General features: G+C 42.9%; 1 protein-coding gene across 1 annotated transcript in view; it reads right to left on the bottom strand.

Moving 5' to 3' along the window:
- Positions 1-21,808, bottom strand: part of GRIN3B (glutamate ionotropic receptor NMDA type subunit 3B) — a 226,384-nt gene extending 204,576 nt beyond the window's left edge. Inside the window, exon 1 of the mRNA XM_069740034.1 lies at positions 21,001-21,808. Within this exon, the coding sequence (XP_069596135.1) occupies positions 21,001-21,426 (426 nt within the window). The 5' untranslated portion in view covers positions 21,427-21,808. The remainder of the gene's footprint in view (positions 1-21,000) is intronic.
- Positions 21,809-22,868: the final 1,060 nt, after the last annotated feature.

Here is a 22,868-nt window from a genome sequence, read left to right on the forward strand (position 1 = left end):
GGCACTAGCACCTCTGCCCTTTGCTCCAGCAGAAGTTTCTCCCTCTCTTCTCCTTCTCAGCAACTCTTTAAAAACAGTCAAAAAGGTCACTATGTTGTTGCCCAGGGTAATTATCTTCAGGGTTCTCCATACCACCTTCCGGATGGAAAAGTCATCCACTGATCTTGAAGTTGTAGCTTCCACGGTGACACAAACTGTATCTGAGAGCAAATTAAACTGCTGCTACTGTTGTCAGTACTGGTACTGTTGCTTCTGCTGCTGGAGCCGAGCAGTTGCTGCTGTTGCTGGAGTTGCTGCATAAGCAGCTTATTTGTGTCCTGTTGCACCAGATGTTGCTGCTTTAACTGCTGCTGGTGATGCTGGTGCTGCTGCCACACTTGACCATGATGTTTAATCAGGTCCTCCATTTTGCCTGGCATGGTTTCTGGCTTGTGGCCACCTTCACCCAGGACATGCAGTACCTCTTGTAGCATTCACTGGAAACTCTGCCTGCACTTTTTACACTAATTGTAGGGAATGCTACTCAATTGGGTGCGTCGGGACGCTAATCAGGAAGCGTTTCCATTTAAACGTACACGTTGGTTTATGACAACCATATCTGTGACACAGTAGTGTTCAAAATAATAGCAGTCCAATATGACTAACCATATTGATCACTGTTTTTGGTATAAATTATATTACCAAATGTCAAACAATTTACCAGTTGGTACAGTAGATTCTAAGAAAACCAACAGACTCAGCATTCATGATATGTATGTTTTTGAGTATGTCTTATTTATTCTATGTTATTTTAAGTAATTTCCTGGTCCACATTTGTTTGCAGGGCAATTGTCTCTTTCTTACCCCTATTTTGTTGTAATCGTACTGATCCAAAGAATAAGGGTATGTGCACACAAAGAATGGTCCACTGCGGATTTTTCCGCTGCAGATTTGATAAATCTGCAGGGCAAAAACACTGTGTTTTTGCTGCAGATTTATTGGGGATTTACCGCGGATTTACCGCTGTTTTTGTGCGGATTTCACTGCGGTTTTACAACTGTGGTTTTCTATTGGAGTAGGTGTAAAACTGCTGCGGAATCCGCAGAAAGAAGTGACATGCTGCGGAATGTAAACTGCTGCGTTTCCGCGTGTTTTTTTCCACAGCATGTGCACAACGTTTTTTGCTTCCCATAGGTTTACATTGTAATGTAAACTGATGGAAAACTGCTGCAGACCCGCAGCTGCGGAAACGCTGCGAATCCGCAGCAAAATCCGCAGCGTGTGCACATAGCCTAAGCTGTCTTATCACTTTTACTACACAGTGAGCACATAAAAAAACAGTTCCTGAATTTCTGCTTTTTGTTAATTTTGCCTTCCAAAAACTGCAATATAAAGCAATCAATAAATATCGTGTGTCCAAAAATGGTGCTAATGAAGATGTAATCTTGCCTCGCAAAAATCTAGTCCTCACATGACTCTGTTGGCAGAAATTTAGAAAAATTATAGATTTCATAATATGGCTATGCAAAATTTTTAAGGTGTGTGATAGTAACCAAACATAAAAAAAACCCCAATATAAATCTCTGTAATAGCACTGATCCGAAGAATAAAACCGTGTAGTCACTTATACTGAACGGTGAGTGGCATTAACAAAAATATCACAAAAAAAGCAAGTCCCCACTTAAATCTGTCATCTGTCAATAGAAATATCCATGTTACTGGTAGAGCAAAGGCTCTGGAAAAGCGTTATAGTTATAGTTCCTCACACCCCAAATCAAATCCAGTGAATTTTGCTCTGCCAAAATCATCTGCTCCCCCCTCCTTCTGAGCCGCACAGTGTACCGAAACCTCATTCAGCATCGACATGTTTGACATTTCTGTAGCGGTGAGAGCCCCCTTAATTTACGGGGGCATGGCTTCAAAGGCACGAGCTGGGCGTAATTTACGGTCACTATAATATACTGGGCACTATAATGTATAAGAACTATATAGTAATTGGCATTACAATGTACGAGCACTACAATGGAAGATTTGCAATTTTCACTTAGCAATATCCACTGTTGCGTGTTTCTGAAAACACTCATCTACTATATAATTGTCTAAGGGTCACTTCCGTCTGTCCTTCTCTCTGTCACGGTTATTCATTCGCTGATTGGTCTCACCAGCTGCCTGTCATGGCTGCCGCGACCAATCAGCGACGAGCACAGTCCGGAAGAAAATGGCCGCTCCTTACTCCCCGCAGTCAGTGCCTGTCGCCCGCATACTCCCCTCCGGTCACCGCTAACACAGGGTTAATGCCGGCGGTAACGGACCACGTTATGCCGCGGGTAACGCACTACGTTACCGCCACTATTAACCCTGTGTCTCCCCAACTTTTTACTATTGACGCTGCCTATGCGGCATCAATAGTAAAAAATGTAATGTTAAAAATAATACAAAAAAAAATAAACCTGCTATACTCACCCTCCGTAGTCCGCTGAGCCGCTCCCACCAGCCGCCATCTTCCGCTGCAGTTTCCGGTGGCAAAGATGGTATGGCAGAAGGACCTACCATGATGTCACGGTCATGTGACCGCAACGTCATCACAGGCCCTGCGCACCTGCGCTAGAAAGACCTGCCATGATGTCACGGTCATGTGACCGCGACATCATCACAGGTTCTGCGCTCTGATACCAACCGTGGGACCACAAGCTGCTGTGGACTACAAGGGGCCCTCGGAAAGGTGAGTATATGTTTATTTTTTATTTTTTCACCTGTGACAAACCTGGCTGGGCAATATACTATGTAGCTGGGCAATATACTACGTGACTGGCCAATATACTACGTGGCTCTGTGCTGTATACTACTTCGCTGTGCAATTTACTACGTGGCTGGGCAATATACTACGTGGCTGGGCAATATACTACGTCACTCGGCAATATACTATGTCACTGGGCAATATACTACGTGGCTCTGTGCTGTATACTACGTCACTGTGCGATATACTACGTCACTGTGCGATATACTACGTCACTGGGCAATATACTATGTCACTGGGCAATATACTACGTGACTGGGCAATATACTACGTGGCTTGGCAATATACTACGTGACTGGGCAATATACTACGTAACTGGGCAATATACTACATGGCTGGGCAATATACTACGTGACTGGGCAATATACTACGTGGCTGGGCAATATACTACGTGACTGGGCAATATACTATGTAACTGGGCAATATACTGCATGGCTGGGCAATATACTACGTGACTGGGCAATATACTACGTGACTGGGCAATATACTACATGACTGAGCAATATACTACGTCACTGGCCAATATACCAAGTGACTGGGCAATATACTACGTCACTAGGCAATATATTACTTACCTGGGCAATATACTACGTAGCTGGGCAATATACTACTTACCTGGGCAATATACTACGTGGCTGGGCAATATACTACTTACCTGGGCAATATACTACGTGACTGGGCAATATACTACGTGGCAGGGCAATATACTATGTCACTGGGCAATATACTACGTGGCTGGGCAATATACTACGCGGCTGGGCAATATACTACGTGGCTGGGCAATATACTACGTGGGCTGTGCAATATACTACGTGGACATGCATTTTCTAGAATACCCGATGCGTTAGAATAGGGCCACCATCTAGTGGAGTCATAAAATGGAATCACTTATGGGGGGAGTCTGCTGTTCTGGCACCTCACGGGCTCTTCCAGTGGGACATGGTACCCACAAACCATAACAGCAAAATCTGCACTACAATATGGCACTCCTTACCTTCTGAGCTTTCCACTTTGCCTGCAAAGTGGTTCACGAGGACCCACTCAAGGGAAATTGCACAATATGTGAGGTCCATTTTTTCATTATAGCTGTAATAAAAAATAAAAACTTGGGGCTAAAACAACATTTTAATGGTAGAAAAAAAATCACATTTGGAGTTACTTTGAGGCACCTGTATGACAGAAAATACCAAAAAGTGTTACCATTTTTAAAATTTCACCCCTCAAAGTGCCAAAATCGCATTCAAGAAGTTTATTGACCTTTTATGTGCTTCACAATAATTATAGCAATGTGGAAGGAAAAATGGACATTTTTATTTTTCCCACAAAAATGTTGATTTAGCCCCCACTTTTTCATATTTACAAGGGTAACAGGATAAAATGGATCCCAAAATTTGTTGTGCAATTTCTTCTGATGTGTTCCTGTTGTTTACTGGGTTAAATCACCTGTCTAATAAACACGGGATCATGAGTTCAAAAGTGAGGAGAGCCTATTTTACATCTACTCACAACAAATCTTTCTATACAGCAAAGGGAAACTTCTCTTGAATACAACATCAAATTTGCCTTACCTTTGGCTTTAAGATGGTGAGATTATGAATGTGTACTAAGTGCTCATAGGGACCAAAATGTCACCTTATTGTCTAAGAAGGCTTAAGGTACCATTACACTAAACGACTTACCAACGATCACGACCAGTGATACGACCTGGCCGTGATCGTTGGTAAGTCGTTGTGTGGCCGCTGGGGAGCTGTCACATAGACAGCTCTCTCCAGCGACCAACGATCAGGGGAACAACTTCGGCATTGTTGAAACTGTCTTCAACGATGCCAAAGTCCCCGGGTAACCAGGGTAAACATCGGGTTACTAAGTGCAGTACATACTCACATTCCGATGTCTGTCACGTCCCCCGCCGTCAGCTTCCTGCACTGACTGTGTCAGCGCCGGCCGTAAAGCAGAGCACAGCGGTGACAGTCAGTGCAGGGAAGCTGACGGCGGGGGACGTGACAGACATCAGAATGTGAGTATGTACTGTTTTTTTTTTTTACTTTTACAATGGTAACCAGGGTAAATATCCTGGTTACAAGTGAACACATCGCTGGATCGGCGTCACACACGCCGATCCAGCGATGACAGCGGGGTGATCAGCGACCAAAAAAAGGTCCTGATCATTCCCCAGCGACCAACGATCTCCCAGTGGACACTGACAAATGCAGGAAGCTGCGATTTTCTACGCCCATAAAATACAGCTGAGGAATACGGCAGATCGTAGCTGCCCCATAGAGAAACATTGGTCCGTGTGCAATGCATAGTTTTTGCGCCTCTCATACGTCCGTAAAACTCTCTAGTTTGACTCCGGCCTAAGGGTGGTCTAACTTGTTATTAGGTTTAGGGGGCAATCACTTTTTCACACAGGGCCCTGTAGGTTTGGATTTCTTGTTCCCTTAATATTAAAGACCTTCATTTAAAAACTGCATTTGTGCTTACTTGTGCTATCTTTTTCTCCTATTTACTTTTGTTCGGTGATCTGAAACATTTAAGTGTGACAAACATGCAAGAGAATAGCAAACCAGGTAGGGGGCAAACACCTTTTTCACACAACTGTAAATTGCATTTGCATAGTAATAATTTATCTTAACAAATCAGGTGGTATCTCTACCGCAACAGGTTCAACACTAACCCACAGCAGCCACCAAATGATATGGCACTCCTTTACAGTCCAATAGAAAACAGTGGGGTTTGTACAGTGATTGATTCCTTATTTTGTGACATGGTAGCATATTCCATTTTTAATCCTATTATACATTAACAAAATAGTGGTTCTAACCATTTTGGAGAGATGATTGAGTGACGCTGATAAATCAAGGCTCAAAGTTTTGTGTTAGGCCGCCGTCACACTTGCGAGTTTTCCGTACGTAAGAGCGCAGAAACTACGTGCGTAAAACTCGCATAACATACGGCACAATGATTCTCAATGGGTCTAGTCCTATCAGCCGTATATTACGGATCCGTAATATACGGCATTCTACGGCCGCACAAGATCGCAGCATGCTGCGTTTGTCAGCGTATTGCGCAAAAAATACGCCAATGCAAGTCTATGGGAGAGCGTATAATACTGAATGCATACGGACCATGCATGTGGCTTGCGAGAAATACGCAACTCACTGGCAGATGTCCGGAAATGTCCAAAGGCCTCAATCAGGCAGGTGAGACATGCTAATTAGCTGAAAAAGCCAGACAGTGAACCCGGAAGTCTGCTGCACGCCTCCACGGAGTGAGATTAAGCATGGCCAGCATAATCAATGTCGTCATGCTGATCATTTTGGTCCAAGAGAGGCCTGTGATCTGGGACCAAAGAGATCCCAACTATGCTAACAGGGCCCAAAAAGAGGCAGCATGGAGGAGCGTGTGTGGGTCCCTCTTCCCACATTATGACCAGCAGCCACGTGAGGCACAGCGACAAATAAGTAAGTACACCCATGTTTGAAATGTAATGTTCTTGTTAAACAGCAGGCCCTTACTACTTTGAATTTCTAAACAAGAATTTATAAATTATTCCTGAAAGAAATAGAAAGCACACTAGTAGATACATGGTGTTGTACATGATAAATGGATTTCAGTAATGTTTTGAATAAGTGTCCCTTACTAACAGTGTTTCCCAGTAATTGTGCTTTCTGGGATAGAGGTTAGCGGACTCTGTCCTTGTGGCCTTGCTTCATAATTGTGTGAGTTTTTCAAATTTAATAATAAATGTGCTCCACAAATGCCTATTTCTATGCCACACTTAAATCTGTGTAGTCAATTACACCTTGTGTGAGCACGCTGCATAATGGGCTAATCAATGTGTTTAATTTTTGTTGTTTCAGTGGGTGATGTTACAACAAGGTGGCGGAGTATCCGTGACCAGTATAGGAGGGAGAGGCAGCAGCGGGAGAGAAGTGGAGCCGGGGCACCTCCTAAAAAACGGAAATACGTCTATTTCGACCGCCTAACCTTTCTGAACCCCAGCATGGACCTCAGGCCGTAAGTAAAAACATCACAAACTTTTTAAATTTTTTAAGTTGGAGAAATGATTCAAAATAAAATTGAAACTAAATAAATTTTTCTTTTTCAGAACTCAGTCTAACCTCACTGACAGGGAGACAGGGTCTGACTCTGAACAGGTCATTGACCCAGTTGGTGAAGGTGAAGAGGTGGCTGGTCCATCTGCTGCTCCCTCAGGCTCCATCCCTCCAGGATCCTCCTCATCTGGCCAGCCAGCTCCTGCTGCAGCAGAACAACATCAAGAGGCCCCACAGTTCGCATCTGCAGCATCATCAGCAGCAGCAGCACCACCACCTAGCCAGGATGACCCTGGGAATAGCAGCAGCCCAACTGTTGCCCTGGAGCGATCCCCACAGGCTGCAGTCAGACCACAGCATTCACGCCGCAGGAGAGAGCTTCTCCAAAGCAGGAGAAACGTGGATGCTGGGGTCATGAACTATTTGGCACGGGTTCGAGAGGATGATGGGGAGGAGGGATTTACACGTAGCCTTGCCCAGTATTTACGGTCCATAGAGCGGGAGTTGAGGCTTCGTGTGAGAGGGTGTTTTCAGATCCTTATTGATGCATGCACCCCCCCAAATAACCCATACAATCTCTTGCAGATGATTGAACAGTGGCAGATGTCACCAGAAAATATTCTGCGGCCTCAGAGATTGCAAGGCATGCATGCTCAACAAGGATCTGAAGCACCCCCTCCACGTCAGCCAACACCTCAATCCCAACCCACAACGAACCCACAATGGCAACCTCAGCACCATATGGCGGGATATCAGCAACCATCCCAATATGGCCACTTGTCCACACCCAGTGCTGGAGGCTGGTCCCAACCTGGGTTTGGACAATATGGTCATTTTGGGTTGGGGTATGATTCCCGGCCATATGGTCATCAACATCAGGGGTATCTCCAAAATCATCTCCCCACTCTTCAAAGTGCCCAGCATCATAGCAGGCCTAATGTCCCTCAGGCCACTACAACATCTGCACAGGGTGCTGGACAATTGGGCCTACAAAGGCCACCTGATGCTGACCCTGAGCAATCTACATCTCCAGCACCTACCTACCAGGACTTGTAATTTTTTTTGTTTTCTTTTTGTTTGGTTGTTTAATTTTAATTTAACCATTTTGGGTTTTTTTTATCTTTGATTTGTATAGACAATATTGTTTTTGCTTGTGCTTACATAGCAATCTTGAATGTGGATGTTGTTCCTAATTTGGCATTTATATCAAAAACAATGGTTATGCCAAAACAATAACCAAGCACAAAAAAAAATTACATAAGTAAAATTTTCGTTAATAACAATCAAACTCTGGATGCGCTCTATTCATTCTTACATCACACACACATGATATGCTGATAGCCATATGTGAAATAATTAAATACAACAGACCTAGTTTCAAAATTGGTTAACACAAACTTTATATATCTAATTAATTACACATGCAAAATTGCATAGTCTTGCCAGGGAGTAGCACCTTGAGGAGTCAAAAAATAATTTGTCAAGACATCACGAACTTTGAGACCAGAAAGTGGACGACGCGGAGGAGGGACATATGGGGTAGGCCTACTAACATTGCTCATGAGGTGATCTTCAAAATTTGGAGAGGAACAATCATGTATTTTGGTGAAATTATGTGGAATTACACAGGCTTTGATCACTTCATTGATTGTAGCCTCACTCAGCTGGATGGCAGACTGAAGAACCCGCCATTTGGCAACAAGAATCCCAAAGGCGCACTCAACCAGTCTCCGTGCCCTGGCAAGTCTCAAATTAAACACCCTCCGCCGGTGGTCAAGGTTGCGCCTGGGGTAAGGCCTCATGACGTGCCTCGTCAGTTGGAAGGCCTCATCTCCAACCAAAACAAAAGGCACTGCTTCCGCATTGGAGCCTGGGAGTTGTTGTGGTGGTGGGAGGTTCAACTGGTTGTCACGTAGCCGCCGACCCATTATGGACGAATTGAAGACCCTAGAGTCTCCAGTTCGCCCATAGGCCCCAATGTCTACAATTATAAACCTGTAGTTACTGTCAGCAACTGCTAACAGAACTACAGAGAAAAACTGCTTATAATTGTAGAATTGGGAACCAGAGTTCGGCGGCTTACGCACCCTGATATGTTTCCCATCCACAGCTCCAATGCAGTTAGGGAAGTCACAAGTACTTTTGAAACCAGTGGCGATTTTGAGCCAATCCTCCTGTTTGGGCTCAGGCATCACAACTTCCTGAAGTTTCTGCCATATTTGGGAACAGGTTATCCTAACAATGCCTGAAATTGTCGACCGCCCAATCAGAAACTCCAGGTGTAGACCCGCATAGGACAAGCCTGTGGACAGGAAGCTGAAATACAAGAAAAAGGTAAAAAAAAAACCATTAACATGAGGACTAGGAAAACATGAAGAAGCACAAGTGTATATTTCATTTACTATGACATTATTTACAATATAAAAAGGTTCATTTAACATTCTTACTATACTAGAATATTAACACCATTTTTTTTATGTGCTTGTGGCTTCATGACCAAGTAAAGTTACTGAAACATAGTAGGACACAACACATTTTTTAAAAAATTTAAAATAAAAAACAGTATGTGCGAATGTTGAATACATACCGTAAGGTTAGGAGCAGACGCTCCTCAGCAGAGATGGTTTTTCTCATCCAGGTGTCCTGATAGGTGAGCCCAGGATGTAAGATCTCCAACAACATGTCAAAAGTCCTGATGGACATGCGACTATACAGGTAAAACTTGTCAGGATGTGCCCTCAAAGCTGAATATAGTCTCTGGAAATGTCCTTTACTCTGGCGTTGGGTCAATAGAGGATGTACCCACAATCTTCGTCTCCTCCTTCGCGGATCAACATTGACCGGATATGGCTGGCCAAAGCGACGAGACAACACCCAGTGAAGCAACACCCGCTGAGTTGTGCTTAAATACACATGGTCAGACATGTTTGTAAGGTCAAAGCAACACAGGCAAAATATGCTAGAGAACATATAGGCAGATGGGAGGGGTCCACCTGTTGTAGAGGGCTTAAATAGTGTGGTTAATGATGGTTTAAATGATTTGCAGGCCTGAAAACCGTTAAATGTCCATTTTGTGATGGTGCGTGAAAAATACGCTAAAACGGATCACATACGGATTGCACACGCACAAGCACATGCGCAAAATACGCGACCACACCTAAGCAACGCATTAACTACGGAAGTAGATTTCGGGGACATTTTGGCGTATTGAACGCGTAGTACGGACGTATAATACGTTCCGTATTGTCTTACACCAAGTGTGACGCCGGCCTCAATCAACAAAAATGTCCTTTTTAATATTATATTCTAAATCCAGTGCAAGATAATGCAATGATTCAAGACAAATGCCTAGGGAAAATAAAAGCAAGACCTTTGGGCATAGTGAAGCAAACTCGAGAAATGCCTCGAAATGTTATTTTTATTATTTATACATACAATTTCCATATTAAAAGCACTATGTGCCTCGCAGAAAGGGACACAAAATAGGCCTCCTCAAGAGCATGTACAGGAAATAACGCAGGAAATCAAGAAGGAAGGGGCAAGTGAAAGATGTTCTCTTATCCAAAACTATTCAAAACTAAATGCATAATATTAGTACATTCATAAAACTGCAACAATGTACTAACATGTGTAATTATAGTAGTAAAATTTGCAATTTGCAGGTAGAAGTGGTACTTTACTGTTAGTAGCTTTTGCTGTAGACCTAGGTTAGGCCTAGTGTCCCTCCCCCCAAATGTGGTTTTGTCCTGCTGATGAATTTGATGATTAAGTCTAAAATTTGGATAGATTGAATCTAATATATACCCAATTTTTATACCCGCTGTTACTGAAAGAAGTTTTTACCTTCGGGTACAGAATTTAGTCCATTTAGCAGACTCCCAGTCAGAGCCAATATTTGGGACCTAGAGGTTTGTGAAATTATATGTTTATGTTCAATTTGCCTTATCTAATCCCCTTTTAATCTGCTGCTGAAAAACACAACCTTCATTGCAGTTTTTAGTGTGCTGTGCTTGCCATATTAGATTTAGAGCTTAGCCTGTGGGCACTGGGTATGAATTAGGCTTCTGTAATATAGTATGTGTTGCAAAATATGTTTCAGATAGCTCTTGGTATATTAATGGAAAATTGCAGTGTATGAATATATTGGAAACCGAATAATTCCATACATCATTTCTCATTTTGCTTTTTACCCTATTATGAATCCAACATTATTTAAGAAATGGATTGAGTATCAACACTTCTACAATGTAAAATGACGTAATATACCGGTAGTAAAAAGTGCTTAGGCAAATGGCTTGCAGTATTTTTTAGCATAATTATTGATTGTGATATTGGCTTCGGTCTTAATGCTATTGGTTCTTAAAGACATTTTCAGTGCTTAATATTGCATGGAATATGCACAGCGCCTCCTCCCATCTCGCTGCTGTATTTTTTTAAATAAAGTTCTAATTAAAATCACATGCATTGTCTCAGAAAACTATCATAATTCCTTTAAATCCTAACCAAAAATCCCTCCAAAATAAATGTTTTATAGAGTGCAATCAAAAAGTACAAATTCTGCTCTTAAATATAGTGGTATTACAAGTTAAAGGAGAAATGCCTAAGATTGAAATATAGCTATGTTCACACTACATATTGCATGATCACACTGGAAAATAAATTAAGTACTTTAAGCCTAAACACAGGAAATAGAAAGGCACATATAGAATATTCCTTAGCTGGAGGTGTCAATCCACTTAGCTGTAAAGTGCCTTGCAAAGTATTCATACCACTTTCCATATTTTTTCACATTATTATTGGGATTTTATGTGATCTATCAACACAAAATAGCAAGTATTTGGAGGTGTAAAGGAAATGATACATGGTTTTCTAAATATTTAAAAATTATACATTTGAAAATTGCTACTGTCATGTGGCTGTAGTTTGATATCCCGGGGCTAGGGGTTCCTTCTCTATCCCTAAAGCTAGGGGCACCCTAGCTATCCCTTCTCCTCGGATTACTTCTAATGGTGAAGATTCCGGAGCCACGTACCTTGCTGAGCTCCTGGATCAGCCCTTATCTTCACCCCCCCCCACCCATGGAAGAGGAGAATCATAGAATGTTAGCATTGGAAGGGACCTCACAGGTCATCGTGTCCTCCTGTTCAATGCAGAGCAGGATTCACTAAACCCTCTCAGATAGATGTCTGTCCAGCCTCTGTTTGAAAACTTCCATTGAAGGTGAACTCACCACCTCTCCTGGAAGCCTGCTCCACTTATTGATCACCCTCAATCTCAAAAAGTTTTTTCTAATATTTAATCTGTATCTTTTTCCTTTCAGTTTCATTCCATTGCTTCTCATTGTTTCTCCTGTTTCCATGTGCAAATGAGAATAATGGTGATCCCTGATGGGAGCAGTTGTATAAGAAAACACAAACCAGACTTTGTCCTGCTATGAGCTGTTCAAGGTGTGAGAACTGTCACTCTCGGCCTTTGAGTCTTGGCCCTCCTGCTGCTGCTAGTTGCACAATGAAGAGTTTTTTTCTAATCCCATGCCACATAGGATTCAAATGATTGGCATGAAATTATATCTCAAATACTCTTCACACAGACTAACAAGGGAAGACATACAGGGATAAATGAAAATACCGAACATAAAAATATGCCCTCAAAAATAACAGAGTGGAACACCTGGAAGTAAAAGGAAGGAACAACCAAATAGGAGAGGATGAGGATATGCACACAGAGCAATCACGAAGCAACAGTCATTAGTAGGGTTGAGCGAAACGGGTCGGCCAGATTCAGAAGTCGACAACTTTTGGCAAAGTCGGATTTCATGAAACCCGACCCGACCCCTGTGTGGGGTCGGCCATGAGGTCGGCGATCTTCTGATCTGGAATCGGAATTCCGATACCGAGTTCCGATATGTTTAAGATATCGGGAATCAATATCAGAATTCATATTTAAGTGTAAAATAAAGAATAAAAATAAAAAAATATTGATATACTCACCCTCGGACGCGCCCTGGTTCTTGCCGGCAGCCTTCCTTCCTAAGAATGAGCGCCTGAAGGGCCTTCGATGACGTCGCGGCTTGTGATTGGTCGCGTGAGCGGTCACATGGGCGGTCACGCGACCAATCACAAGCCGCGACGTCATCTAAGGTCCTTCGGGCGCTAATTCAGACCCTGGGAACCATTAGAAACCCAATGCACTGCATTGGGTTTCGTGTTTCGGCCGACCCCGACCCCGACTTTTCTATAGGATCGGCCGATTTCACTCGACCCGACTTTTGAAAAAGTCGGGTTTCATGAAACCCGACCCGATCCTATAAAAAGAAAAGTCGCTCAACCCTAGTCATTAGATCAACACTCCAAACACCTCCAACTCCACACCAAGCAATATAAAACTAACACTGGCAATACAGATTGCCAGAGGCAAGAATAAATAGCTGAAGGGAGTAGCCAACACTGAACAGCTGAGCTCATCAAAGCAGGAAAGCTTCATAGACTCTCAACTGAACAGATTTACCCCCTGCACTGCTAGCAGAAACCTTCACTTAGCAGTGAAAAATATTATATGCATTATGTTAAATAGGAGGCAGGTCACTAAAGGATCAGTGACCTGTCATAAGCCCAAACAGATGAATATGTAAGTGGAGCACCACATAAAGACCCCCACACAGGCTTGCACCTACTGTAAGCACAAGGATCACATTAATTGAAAACTACAAATACAGATTAAACAACATCCACAAGATAGATTTAATCAACCAAGGTAACATTGTAATCAGTATAACAGCACCAACCTGACAATGCCTTTTGTTTATTTAGCAAAATCCTGCTGACAGGTTCGTTTTAAAGGATTTGTAAACATTTTTATAACTGTACTTGTCACACATACTTGACTAAGTTAGGCTGGGTTCCCATTGCGTTATGGGAACGCACTTAACGGACAGCGTTGCATGGCGAAATTAACGCCGTGCAACGCGTCCGTTAGCGCGCCCATTCACGGCAATGGGAACGCGCAGCACTAGCGCGTGCCATGTTCGGCACGCGCTAGCGACGCGCCGGTGTTTCCTGGCGCGCCGCGGACGCTGCTCGCAGCGTCCAAGGCGCGCCCGCGGTCCGTTCCCCGCTCTCGCAGATCGGGGATCTGCGAGAGCGGGGACGTTACCGCGACCCCAGGACGCGGCCCCATTAAAAACATTGCGTTAGCGCAACCCGCTAGCGCTAGCGCTAAACGGGTTGCACTAACGCAATGTGACCCTAGCCTTAGTGAAGGGAGCCGTGCAACGCGTCCGTTAGCGCGCCCATTCACGGCAATGGGAACGCGCAGCACTAGCGCGTGCCATGTTCGGCACGCGCTAGCGACGCGCCGGTGTTTCCTGCCGCGCCGAGGACGCTGCTCGCAGCGTCCGAGGCGCGCCCGCGGTCCGTTCCCCGCTCTCGCAGATCGGGGATCTGCGAGAGCGGGGACGTTACCGCGACCCCAGGATGCGGCCCCATTAAAAACATTGCGTTAGCGCAACCCGCTAGCGCTAGCGCTAAACGGGTTGCACTAACACAATGTGACCCTAGCCTTAGTGAAGGGAGCAAGCAGTGGAGAAAGAAAATTATTTCCTGATGCCAAATCTAGACTTAAAATAAATCCCTAGGTCAATTACTGTCTGACGAATTATTATGGTCCTGTGTCCCCCAATGGAATGGAGAGGCAGTTCTATATGCACGGTACTGGTTCATTCAAAGACTTTGGGACTTACAAATATGATCGCGTTCTGTATTTGTTTATCCGTCATTCCTATAGAACAAGCGTGTTTGTGCAAACAAGGCTTTATGCCAACTGAGGACAAGTCCCATGTTTTGATGATTAGTGGAATTCTCAACAGTTATACCCTGCACCAATGTAGAAGTTATAACCTACATGTTTATAACTAGGATTTCTCTTTAGATGCAGTTGCTTTAGTTATATAAACGTTAAAAAAGGTAAAAAAAATTGAAATAGGTGAATAAATTTAGGTTTATGACATACTGTGATGCTTGTGCTTTTATGTGAATATTTTTATGAGAAAACTATATTCATAGTCCTGTGAAAAAATTGAAATAGGTTAATAAATTTAGGTTTCTGACATAATGTGATGTTTGTGCTTTTATGTGAAAATTATATTAATAGTCTTGATGGCTGTGTTCATTGATCAATCAGCACTGAGTAAAAGGATTAAAGAAACAACTGTCCAGCAACATGTGCACCCCCGCAGAAACCTCGCACACCTAGACACCCACATGCCCTCTGACCATTCTACCACTGGTATCTATATCCTCACCCCACAACACAGACAGTGCCACTGCTTTCTACAATGCCACTCTCGCATCAGCTATTGACACGGTTGCACCTCTCTTTCATGGCAGAGTGCGACGTATCAATAGGCAACCCTGGCACAATAACATCACTAAAAAGCTCTGGAAAGTGTCCAGCGTTGCAGAGCGACGTTTGAAGGAAATAAATTCACAAAATGATTTACTGCACTCAAACAAGCAACACTCCCTTTCAAATCTGCTCTCACTTCTGCTAACCAGTCCTACTTCACAACCCTCGTGTCTTCCCTATCCTACAACCCCAAAAAGTTATACAAAACTTTTAACTCCCTCCTTCGCCCACCACTGCCCCTCCAGCCTCCCTCATCTCTGCTCTCTTTACTGTTCAACCACTACACCCCCTTTGTATACCAGACCAATGACCTTCCCCGTAACCTTCCTCTCCACATTACTGAAGGGGAGCTTAATTGTCTTCTCCAAATCACACCTCACCACTTGTACACTAGACCCAATCCCATGCCACCTCCTCCCCAACCTCACCACCACACTTATCCCATCCCTAACCCATCTCTTCAACCTATCACTAACTTCTGGTATCTTCCCTTCTGCTTTCAAATATGCCACAATCATGTCTATCCTCAAAAAGCCAACCTCGACCCAACCACTATGTCCAGCTACCACCCAATATCGCTGCTCCCATTCGCTTCCAAACTCCTGGAGCAGCACGTCCATGCTGAACTTTTCTCCCACCTCTCATCTAACTTGCTTTTTTACAATCTACAATCTGGTTTCCATCCCCATCATTCCACTGAGACTGCCCTGACCAAAATTACTAATGACCTACTTACAGCCAAAGCTAATGGACAATATTCTATACCAGGGGTCCCCAACTCCAGTCCTCAAGGCCCACCAACATGTCATGTTTTCAGGATTTCCTTAGTCTTGCCCAGGTAATAATTGCATCACCTGTGCAATGCAAAGGAAATCCTGAAAACATGACCTGTTGGTGGGCCTTGAGGACTGGAGTTGGGGACCCCTGCTCTATACTCCTCCTTCTAGACCTGTCCTCTGCTTTCAACACAGGTGACCACTGCCTCCTACTACAGATCCTCTCTTGCTTTGGCATCAAATACCTCACCCTATCCTGGATCTCCTCCTACGTTTCCAACAGCACATTCAGCGTCACTCATTCCCACACTACCTCTTCATTCCACACTCTCTCTGTTGGAGTCCCTCAAGGTTCTGTTCTAGGACCCCTACTCTTCTCAATATATGCACTTGGCCTAGGACAACTCATAAAGTCCCATGTATTCCAGTACCGCCTTTATGCTGATGACACTCAGATATACCTTTCTGGCCTAGATGTCACCTCTCTGCTGTCCAGAATCCCAGAGTGTCTACCAGCCATATCGTCCTTCTTCTCTCGCTTCCTCAAATTCAATGTGGACAAATCCAAACTCATCAATATTCCTCCATCTCACAGATCTTCCTTGCCTGATCTATCTATCACAACAAATGACATCATGCATTCCCCTATACCGGAACTCCGCTGGCTCGAAGTAACTCTTGATTCTGCCCTGTCCTTCAAACCGCACAGCACATCCAAGCTCTTTCCACCTCCTGTCGCCTCCAGCTCAAAAATATTTCCAGAAACCATCCTTTCCTCGGCACTCAATCTACTAAAATACTTGTGCATGCCCTCATCATCATCTCCCGCCTCGACTACTGCGACATCCTTTTCTGTGGCCTCCCTGCTAACAATCTCACACCTCTCCAGTCCATCCTTAAGTCTACCACCTGATAAATTCATCTCTCTCCTCGCTGCTCCTCCGCTTCTCCCCTCTGCAGATCTCTTCACTGGCTCCCATTCCCTCAGCGTATCCAGTTCAAATTACTAATGCTAACCTACAAAGCCATCCATAACCTGTCTCCTCCATATATCTCTGAACTAATCTCCCTATATCTTCCCCCACGCAATCTCCGGTCCTCCCAAGACCTCCTTCTCTCCTCCACACTTATTTGCTCTGCACCTAATTGCTTTCAAGACTTCTCCCGAATATCCATCATCTTCTGGAATTCTGTGCCCTAACACGTCCGACTATCAACCACATTCGGATCCTTCAGACGGAACCTGAAAACCCACCTCTTCAAGAAAGCTTACAACCTACAACGACCCCACTGCCTCCTCACCACAACTTGAGCTACCGTCTCATCATCACCGGATCTGCTACAACCCCCCAACCTACTGTCTCCTTCCCCACCATCCTGTAGAATGTAAGCCCACAAGGGCAGGGTCCTCGCCCCTCTGTATCAGTCTGTCATTGTTAGTTTGCTTACTATAAGTGATATCTGTAATTTGTATGCAACCCCTTCTCATGTACAGCACCATGGAATGAATGGTGCTATTTAAATAAATAATAATAAAAAACAACTGAGGTACAGCAATCTAGGGTATCACTTACATTAGACATTGATTTCAGCCCCAGACTATAGAAGCTGTGCACATCTGGAACCCAATATACAATAGGTAAAGTTTTTTTTCATCTTTTTAATTATAATCTATTCTCTATCATGTAAAAGTCAGCAACTTAAAAAGCATCTTTCACTAAGGTTTTCATGTTGAACTGGACACACACTGTAATAGTGGAAGCAGAGTGGAATATATTTTCTTTTCTTTTAAAATGTGCTTCTCTATTGTGGAGATTATTAGTAATCAAAGTATTTGGCACCTGATGAGTTAACTTTAGTTAAGTCCAAGTGGGTGTTATCAAATACTTTCCACTTGGCGATGTAGTTCTTCTACCTGTATGAGACTATATCTGATAACACCCACTTGTACTCAAAAGTTAACTCATATGTGTCAAATTCTTTAATTGCCAATATCTCATCAGAGGGGAGAAATTTAAAAAAACAAACACTTTATTCCACTATGTATTATGTAATGTAGTGATATTGTAGTAATTCAAATTTTAATGCTCAGTGTCTTCCAAGTCATAAACTTTGATCCCTCACGGGCAGGGTCTTCTCCCCTCCTGTACCAGTCGGTGACTTGTATTGTTCATGATTATGGTACTTGTTTTTTATTATGTGTACCCATTTTCACATGTAAAGCGCCATTGAATAAATGGCCCTATAATAATATATAATAATAATAATAATAATGGCTGCTCCCAGACAATAAGGAAAAGCAGTCACAGTAAATGATATAGAAAACCTTAGTGTCTATCCTTTTAAACTTTGTTCACTAAAGCCTTGAAATCTTCTATATTTATCGCTTTCTGTTTCGATAATTTTGACAAGAGTACATATCAGTTCTCCTTTAATTTATTTTGGTGTATACTTATATTTCCAATGAAATAACAATTCTGGACCATGTTTCCTCATGACTTTGGGTTGTGATTTTCTTCGTTTGTTCCTCCTGAACATTTATGAATAAATTGACAACTAGATATTACCATATCCATTTGTCAAAGAAATGTTTTGCTAGAAAGTCTTGTACTGGCATCATTGACTGGGCAGTGCCATATTGTATAGGGACAACCCCTCCTTGATCGCACTCCACTGGTTCCTGCTGTAAAACCAGATTCTTGTATAGGGGTTAAAAGATGTTGAGGTTTCTCTGGATTCTGCTAAACACAGTGGCTTGTGCCTAGTCTGCCCAATGTAGCATTTTGAGCCTGTGGCCTCAGACAAACTTAACACCAGACCAGACTTAACACCAGACTTTAAAAGTCAGTGCAGCCGGCATTACACCCGGCAGTGATGTTCTAAAATGTCACTGCATAGTATAGCAGATATATGAGATCTTGCCACTGTGCGAGAAGGTAGCCAGTTGTCAGAGACGGTTGGAATACCTATAGAGAAGGCAGAACAGGTTTATTACTGTCTCTGCCTTCCTGATCATTGTATCTACAGTGCTGAACAAAACTGACAGCGCGTGATCACCAAGGTTTGGTAGGGAGAATTAGCAACTTGTTCCTATAGGATCCAGCCAGCTCTGCAATGCAGAAAGCTGAATTTGCCCTGTAACAGGGGCTAATATACCAGACCCAGTTACAGGAGAAAATGTATGACCCTATGAGAGGCACAATGAGTAATTAAATGAAAAATAAAAATCAGGGAAGTTAAAAAAACCAAACAAAAATACTGCCAATCCAAATTTCTAGCTCCACCCCAGTTGAATAAAACATGTTTGATTATATAAAAATATTTTTTACAGAAAGGATAACAAAATTAAATACGTTTTTTAGTGGTTCTGTATTTTCTAATTGATATCACCACATATTGGTAAAAAAATATTTTAAAATGACACAACAATTAGGCCCCATGAATAACAAGAAATTGAATGCAAAACCAGTTTGAGTACCTGAATTTGCAAAAAAATGATAGCTCTTTAAATTGCATGAATAAAAAAAGTGCAAAAATGTGCCTGGGAGAAATGGCTTGGTCTTTAACTGGTTAAAGAGATTTCACCTCTCAGACTTCTCATTAATTCTAGTGGAAAATGACAACATGCTCAGGATGGATCTGAAACTAGGACCAGGATCCATCCTCATACTCATTCATTAATGACTCAGGAATTGAGATGAGAGAACCCGAACTTAGAAGTTTGGTGTTCATACTTGACAGTTATTGTCTGGTGCTTAACGCTGAATGCGGACTTTCCCCGGAAGTCCGTTGCAATGTTCAGAGTTCCGGGGAAATTCCATTGCAGAGAAAGAGAGAGAGAGGATTATCCAGGTCTCCATTGTTTTCAATGGGGTTCTTGGTTCTGGTTTACGTTCTGGTGCAGTTCAGGTCCCGGAACCAAATTTTGGAATCAAGTTCGGGTCGGGTACAAGAGCCCAAGCTTCCACGGGTCCGCTCATCCCTACTTAGTAACTATTAATATATTTGTAAAGTACAAAATATGTTATGTTCATATGTCCTACACAAGTCTATTTTAATTTCTAATCTAATTTATTTCTTGACTTTTTATCTTGCCATATAGTAGACAAGTTATTTTTTTTGTTACCCTACTACATATTGGAGCTGAGCTGTATGAAACATATTTGCTGTTATATGAATTACGTTTTAAAAGTTTTTAAAGGAGTTTTCCAGGTTTGAGGTAAATGTCTACAGTCGTTCTATGACTTTAGATTGGTGTATCTTTACACTGTGCATTATGCACGCTGCCAGGATTCTCCTCAATTGACTGATTCAGCAAGAGGACTAGATTTTCATCTGCTTCTCTTAGTAGTAATAAATGCTGTCAAGATTTGGCATTCTGCAATTACATAAAGTGACTACAGAAATTTATCTCATGCCCGGAAAACCAAAGTATTTCCAACTGTGCACAGCAGAAAAACACAAGCATTGCCAACAAAGAACTCAGTGGGAAAATATTAAATCTAGATTGGGTGCAAGGGTTAAATATACATGTAGTTTAATATGATCAAATGGCATACATATAGGTTATCATAAAAGTGAACACTAACACCAGTCACTAAACAAATACAACCGGGTATGACTGGTGATCCATTATTATTGGCGAGGGTTCAGCGCTGCTCTATAAACAGGGCATGGAGCGGCAGGGATCAAAATAAATGACATTGAGAAATAGCTCCAGAATTAGGATGACCATGAAAGGTTGAGCAAATATGTGTTGTGATAACTTCCAAAAGAATGACTGGAGACAAGGACTTGCTGGAATACAGATTCTGTTTGCTTAGATATATGAGGATATTAAATGACAGAGAGAACATTAAAGTTAGGTGGAAACATTTAGTGGACCATATGTTTACATTTCTCCTGTACAGCAAGCAATTATTCCCATTCTTGGATCATGCTGTTTACACTTGTGGCAATATTTTGACAAAAGATTTTACCAAGTTACCTTAGTGGTCAGTGGCATGATCTGCTCTTGCTCCAGAATACTGAGGAATGGTATCTCCAGGAAACTGGACAAAAATTCCAATTGTAGCAGCTCCTCCTGTGACTGAGGGAATGCCAGCACTGCAGCCACTCCTTGGGCAACTATCACCTGGCATAACCATCTTGCCAACGAGACAGGATCCCTCTCCCTTGGAGCCCCCGAAACCACCTCCAAACTCAGATTGTATGGGAGTAAACTGCTGCGACTGATGCGGGACAGAACATTCTGGATTCTTGTCTGCGAATGTCCAGCCAAGGGCAAGAGTGCACCAAGACGAATAGTGTGCCCAATACGGGCAAGAATACGACATGGTTGTGGGTGACCACAGCAAGGCACCAAACTGCAGAATACACTAAGGTATAAGCAAAACCAGCGCAGAATATCCATGAGGTGAAACCAAAAGGGGAGGGTGGAAAGAAAAGGTGGATGAACAAATGACAGAGGTAGAAATATGGTGAGAATTATTTAGAAGATGAGTGGGCTGAGGTAGTGGAAGAAGGACAAGAAACCAAAAGGCAATAGGAAAATGGTGTGAGAAGGCAGAGAACAGTTTTGAGGGAGGGTAAAGTGCATCAGAAAGGAGGTCAATGTGAATATACAAGAATATAGGTGATGAACATCTATCCAGAAAAAATGGTGCTATGTATGAAGAGAGAGGAGAACAGGATCCCAATCTAGGAGGATGAGACGTAAATGACGGGAATGTAAGGAAAGAAGTCTGTTCAGGATGAATCAGTCTTGATGCTGAGTTGAGCTCAGCTCTGCCACTATTTGCTGGAGTCTGGTGATACTGACAGAACAGAGCGAGAGAGGGGAGGGAGAGAGACCAGGAGGGAGAGAGGGACCAGAGGAGAGGAGGTCAAAAATATTGATGAACAGGAGAAGGAAAGCAAACAGAAGAGATAAGGAACACTGAGAGGTGATTCTGAGCGGAAAGCATTGTACAGTGACAATAAATTAAACTGCCAGTCACAGGGTGAAAGTTAAGTGAAAAAGAGGGCTAGACAGAGAAGAAAATTCAGAAAGCTTGGAAAAAAAGAGGCTTTAAGGGGTTAACTGGAAAGAAGGAGAAAACAGGAGACAGGCAGATATAAGATGTTGTAGGTAGATTATTACTTTGGGACTGGTGTGAGTTATTGTTATCCAGGTTCACAGATTTAAGGCCAGTCTACAGAGGTGGGTCCTGAAGCATTAACAGATCTCCGAGACTGTCTGGGGCGCTGATTACAAGACAAGGGCAAATGAAAACATATGAGTAGTAAGAATGTGAACGTGTCAAGGTTTTAAGGAAGAACACATAGGCTCATTTAAAAAGGCTAAGAAACCGAGTAAATCAGACAGCAACATATAAACCCCAAAACATCATAAGCAAAGGGATTATTAGTGGACATTGACGTTTAGCCATTTTTAGGCTTTTGCAGACTGCAGTGGTGTCCTGGTCATCCTGTGTTCTGTGTAACACTGCCAAGAATTGCCATTGCTAATGCTTAACTCTTTCAAGTCCACTAGGTCAGTAATGGATCTCATACTCAAACCAATGCAGTGTGGCCATAAATACCGGGGCCATTTGGGGTTGAGAGATATGTTTGTCTTTTGCCTTGCACTTTGCAGAATCTGGATAGTGCCCAAAGAAAGGCAATTGTGTCAGAGGAAAACTGCCAAGAGGAGATGCAAGGGAAGAGGCAATGCCAAATGGAGGGAGTTAACGCATGACAGACAAAATCTGTTTGTGTGGAGGGGGGACAGGTACAATTATAGTGATGGAGAGACGTGAGCTAGGAAACGGCATTCGGGAATTGAAGCAAGGACTGAAGATACATGGAAATGAG

This window comes from Ranitomeya imitator, chromosome 1 (assembly GCF_032444005.1).
Source record: "Ranitomeya imitator isolate aRanImi1 chromosome 1, aRanImi1.pri, whole genome shotgun sequence".
Taxonomy (NCBI): Eukaryota; Metazoa; Chordata; class Amphibia; order Anura; family Dendrobatidae; genus Ranitomeya; species Ranitomeya imitator.